Source organism: Perna viridis, chromosome 1 (genome assembly GCF_037379345.1).
Source record: "Perna viridis isolate PV_CMFRI_1.1 ecotype Kerala chromosome 1, ASM3737934v1, whole genome shotgun sequence".
Classification (NCBI taxonomy): domain Eukaryota; kingdom Metazoa; phylum Mollusca; class Bivalvia; order Mytilida; family Mytilidae; genus Perna; species Perna viridis.
In genome coordinates, this window is record NC_142445.1 from 39566312 (window position 1) to 39572311 (window position 6000).

The 6000-nt window shown below is 32.4% G+C and overlaps 1 protein-coding gene across 1 annotated transcript; it reads right to left on the reverse strand.

Annotated features, from left to right (window-relative positions):
- Window positions 1-1301: 1301 nt before the first annotated feature.
- Window positions 1302-5121, reverse strand: LOC148628711 (cis-aconitate decarboxylase-like). The gene is made up of 4 exons (XM_088592945.1): window positions 4965-5121; window positions 4527-4680; window positions 3560-4046; window positions 1302-2302 (listed from the first exon to the last, which is right to left on the reverse strand). The coding sequence occupies exons 1-4, from the start codon at window positions 4968-4970 to the stop codon at window positions 1387-1389; spliced, it is 1563 nt and encodes a 520-aa protein (XP_088449071.1). The 5' UTR covers window positions 4971-5121; the 3' UTR covers window positions 1302-1386.
- Between the last annotated feature and the right edge of the window lie 879 nt (window positions 5122-6000).

Genomic DNA, 6000 nt, shown 5'->3' on the forward strand with positions numbered 1-6000 from the left:
CTCTACTTTTCAGTAGATGGATTCCAAATACATTTTAAGAAGGAACAAGACCTTCCGGATTTAATTTATTGATCAACGTTCAAATGGAAAGAAAATAAGAGATTCAATTCGATTTTCAACGGTTTTATAGGAAATAGCAAATATTTAATTATTTGTGGTTTTCAGTTGGATTATTTAAATATAAAGATTAGTGAGTTTTGAATCAATATGATATTGGTATGAAAAGTTTTAAAACTTTGACTTAAGGATCAAATGCACATTTCATATATTGGCAATCGTTGCTCTTGTCACATATTTTGATCCCGATGTTTTAAATTGATTGTAAATTATGGAGTGTAACACCAATTATCTACGTTACCGATAGACCTCATTGTTCATGCTTAAATTTTTGGTGAAGGTTAGCAGGCTGAAATTAGTTAATTCATGTTTTTGGTCTGTTGGGATTTTTATGCTTTGTATTGTATTGTTTATATTTTGTGTTGAAGATGTGTATTATTTGTCTCGTCTTTTCTTGTAACATTTTTATACTATTCTTGACATTTGATTTGTTTTTGAGATGCCTTTCCATATATGTCTAATTAAGGTGTTAATATGTGCATCCTATATACAAATCGCACTTTCAACAGGATTTGGTTTTCTTGTGTTTGCATCAGATTTTTCTTCTCAAAAATGTAGTGCAAGTCATGAAACACGTGTACAGCTATCGAAATTGGCAATATATATTTATGATTGGCATTTTTTCGTATTTTATTTGTAAGCATTGCTTTTTTCATATTTGAAACTGGAAATTAGTGTAGTCATTTTTTTTTAGGTTCAAGTACTTGTTAGCCAGTAAATATAATAATTTTTGTATAGAACATTATGTGTAATTATATTTCCATCATTGTTAAGAAGTAAAATTCAGCTATTGTGAAATTTTTCAACTCGAAAATGAAAACCCAATCACAAATTTTTAAGGTGTTTTATTTAACTTTTGGTTGTGATCCCTTTACGATATTGTGGGTATTTTTTATCCTTAAACGTGCATACTCTGTCAAGCTAAACCAACCAAAATGATCTCCTATACAACCATATTAACAAGTGAATAAAAGGTTAGGGATAAGTACTTCCTGCCCGGTTACTATGTGTGTCTATTAGCAAACAAATTATTTTTTTGCTATTAAGTGGACATAAGGTGCAAAGAAACCAACTACTGTTAAACACCTTAAATTCTTATGATGTTTTTCCGGTATATTTCATGGACAGAGAGACATTGAAAATAAAAATGGAACTAAGGCAAACGATAAAGTACAACCAAAATACAAAATGTTTTATATATATATTTGTATTTATAACAATAAGGTAAAACTAACAATAGCATATTTTATTAAACGTGTCGTCTTAAGCTCACAATTGCAGCAATTGTGAGAGTTCTTTTGCCAGAGTTTTATCATCCATTTTTTGTACTAGTTTCATTATTTCACGTTGTTTGTCACTGTGTAGTACTTTCGTGTTTTGCAAAAATTTTTCCTGAACATCTCTGTCAGAAAGTGGAAAGCGCCAATGTCCATATGGCGTTAAGCATACTTTTTCGAAAACTTTTCCATAACTTGTCAGAATTGACACTTTTACGTACATTTCTGCAAACGATGGATGATTGTCTTCTGGTGTTTCAACAACAGTTTTGTTTAAAAGCTTGATTAGCGAATTCCTTTCCCTGGTTTGTTTATGAAATGTTTCTGGCGAGATATGACCATCAAGAAGAGCGGAGCAGACCGTAAATTGAAAAGAATGTCTTCCTTCGTGTTCGCTTTGTGGTATTGGTCTGTTAATGTATTTTGACTGTGGTGCAGTAATTATTACAGCCTTGATATCCTGAAGCGCAAATGTACCTAATTCTTTTCTAATATCTTCACGAACCCCGAGAGCAGCATCTATGCCCCAATGCATCCCTAAATGGCAAGGATACCGCTTGATTGCAATATCTTGTTCATGGAGAAAAACATTTTCTGTTTCTGTCATTAAATCAATTAACTTGTTTGGGTCGTAGTCCTCGTAATAAGCACCAAAACCAGACACCATATCTAATATTTGGTTGTTACCTTCTATTCCTTTTTGGGCCAGGAGAGCTGCCTCAAGACCAAATCGAGCAGATTTAGCGGCATGCAATGGTTTTGTCATGGTTCCAGCATTAGCCATAGGTGCTCCAGCAAACGAGGCAGCTATAGCTAACGCATGTCTACATTTCCACGGATTCAATCCAAGCAATTTTGAAGAAGCGGCAGCACTCCCCATGACGCCAACAATGGCAGGTGGATGCAATCTGTAACGAAAATATTACTCTACAGATTATCATTGGTATCAATTTAGGTTGTTTAGAAAAATAATTGTTGCCTTTATTTATTGTTCCAGTAACCACAAAACTACCTTTTTTGTACTTTTATTTTTTTCAAATTAAAACAGTTCATTTAGTTTTCAAGTACAGTCTTAGATAGTCAAATTATCATGAAAAGAATATCTAGTCATCAAATAATCACTAGAAACTTATCACATTACCAAAATCCAAATGAGGTGGCTCATAATTGCTTCGTGGGTTCGTGGGGTTTTAATGTGTGGAATCGATTAATTAAGTGACCCCTGTCAAAAAACCAGAACTTTGAAAATTTTATTCGGTTTAATAAGGTTTAATTTACATTCAATTTGGGAATTTCAAAAATGTCTGGATTTGACAGATTTTCGGATCTTTCGGGTTTCGCTTCAGACAAATTTCACTGCATTTGGTGGACGTTTAGTTAGGTTTTTTAAATTCATGTGTAAACAAAATATAAAAAAACAACGAAAGTTTGTACTAAATGAACAATTCACATGCATTTGTTTTACAAAAGTATAGAGTTTCATCACAAGATAAATTCTGTATTTTTGTGTTGTATATGGTAAAGAATACATTTGATATGAAAGACAGTGTAATTGGTTTAGACAAGAATTTAGGTAATTCAAAAGGTCGACAGCTGTGCAAACAATTTCATCTCTAAAATATTTTGGATTACTTACATGATTAGTCACTAACAATTAATATTTTTAACATAAGTACGTGAGCATTCAATGCAATTTTGACAAGGAAGTATTTGCACTATGTAAACTACTCTTCGTCTCATCGCATAATTCTTGCACCTCGAATTGTATTGTTTTCATCGCATGAGTTTTTGTCAAATTTGCAAGATTATCACAGCAAAAGCGTTCAATAGTCTTTTCAATGATAAATGAATATACTTAATTAAAACGTTGTTATTGTGTGTGTGTGTGTGTGTGTGTGTGTGTGTGTGTGTGTGTGTGTGTGTGTGTGTGTGTGTGTGTGTGTGTGTGTGTGTGTGTGTGTTATCAGACTTATGTAGTATTATGTGAATAGATAGTTTTAGCCTTATATGACAACAAGTTTTTTTTTTTAATCAAGAATATTTTCTTATTGTTGATGAAAATTTACAAAACGGACGTACACATATTTCGGGAACTTTTTTTTCAACAAAGTGAAAATACCAAAAGACTTCTTGAAAAATACACTTAGTCCTATCTCTTTGTTTACCTGTTAGGTATATGTTTTGCATTATTCGAGCATCTTAGTAGGGCTCCTTGAATTTGGATGCCGATGTTGAAAGCAACCAACAAATCTTCTAAGCTAGGCTGATACGATGACGGAAGGGCATCTGCTAAAGCTAAAATTGCCGGTAACACAGGTCCACTTGGGTGCGTGGCGGGATGCCATGTGTCGTCAAAATCCATTGTATGGGTGCTAGCTCCATTAAGATATGCAGCAGCAGTTGGGGACATTTTAAACTTGCTTGAACCCCATACAATTGATTGACACTTGTCACTGATTCCATTAGTTTCAATTGCGAATTGTCTAAGTGTGTTGGCAATATCTGTTTGAGATCCGATAATGCCGACACCGAGACTGTCCAGAACCATTCTTTTGCTTCTGTAGATAGCTCTATCAGATAAATTATCAATAGAAAAGTCTGAAATTTGGTCAGACATCAGGGTTGTCAAATCGTTTACTGGGTCGGATAAACCTGTAACACAAAAAGCTATTCGAAGACGCGAAGTAACAAGACGGTAGATGTCAATATTGCAGTACATATATTTTCTTATAGTAGAAAGCATTTTTTATCGTATCATCTGGGAAAAAGATATTTAAATTAAAACCCTAAATAATACTTATACAATACTCTTTTATGTCGCTTTCGTTTACAGATTGCAACTTAGATATCGATTTATGTAACATCCATAAATAAATCAGAATGACATAGCTTTATTCTCTAGAAGAACATTAGGTAGAGAAAGAAAACTGGAGATCAAATTTAAAAAATGCTATCGCTAATAGTATAAGTAGATCGTGATATCCATGAAAGTTGTAAGATACTGTACAAACATGTTTGATATAAAGGCATGAACTGATGGACGAATACAATTAAATAACAATTAATACAATTAAAGAACATTGGAACTCTTTAATCATGAAAATCTATCAAAACTATAAAGTTATTCCTTACGTTTTGGTAATGCGTGAGCATATCGTTTAGGATTCGCTGTTGAAGTTGTTGATTGAAAATTTTTCGTTTTGTTTCCATTGCACGGATCCTTCGGTGGTTGTAATATTCGAATTGCCTTCGTAAGCTGCTTTCTTGGTATATGTATTTGTATGCTCTATAGAACATTTAGTAATTAACAAAGCATTAAGGAATTAATATATTTTCTTTACGATTTAACTTTTTAAACAAAATACTCCTGCCTTTATTGTTTTTATGAGATAGAAATTAAGTAATTTATGTCAACTTGAACGAAATCTTGAAAACATGGAATTGATTTAATTAATTAATTATTTAATAAAGTAATTAGCAACAAGTATCATTATTTAAAAAAAAATCGGATGTGATATTTAAATACCAGAAAATAATTGTTTCCACTATAAAGTTCCATAAAAATAGTACCTTCATCGCCAATCTGGTAGGTTTAAACAAATCCTTTTCCACCACTCTTTTGTGTTTATTTATTAATGCTAACGTCTCTATATTTATAGGACTATCGTAGTGTCTAACCAATGAAATTTGTCACTGGTTTGGATTTTCCTACTTGATTCGCGGAAACAGAGAATCACAAGATGTATCAGCTACACTTCATATAATAGAGCGTTTCCGCATTTGTACATATAAATTTTTAATGTTTCGAACGTAGTTCTCACTCATACAGTTTTATGATTTACTGAAGATTTTAACCTATAAAATCTAAGAGCTAAGCTCGCTTTGAAATGCTAAGTTCAAAAACAACGATAAATGTTAACATGGATTAGGAACGTGCCGAAATGTGAGATCTTATGCTCCAACGGTGCAAAGAGGATAGTGAAGTGAAATACACAATAATCGTATGCTGAGTATAAAACACTTTTGCCTTGCTGCATATTCATTAACCAAGATTTGTGTTCGATGTTGTACGAAAGAGGCTTGTGCTCCCCCATTAATTTGTATTGATTATTGTATAACCTCAATTGAATGATTTCCGAGGTTTTTCGACATGTTTGACAAAATGAATGAATGAATGATTGGATTAATTAAGTAATCAATAATCAAATTTAATTTAAAATATTGTCTCCTCCATCAAAATTACGTTTTATAGAACAATACCAAAAATCATAACAAACCAGCATATTTACTTTATTTTTTATCAAGATATCACGCCAAACTGAAACAAAATTTGGAGCAAATTAAATAAACAACTTTTGGATTTGGTAATATAAATATAGTTGACTTAGTGGGAAATAACGTAGATGGTCGAATCTAGGCAGTTATTCAGCGTTAAATGTTATTTTGAACGCTTGAAATCTATCTTTTCATACACGACCAATCACACATAATTACAATTTTCAAGAGAACGATCCCATGAACCCGTTCAAAAGAAATCCGGGTAAATGTACAAGGAAAGTATTTGTTTACATAAAACAAACTTAAGGGAGTAAGATAACACGGAACA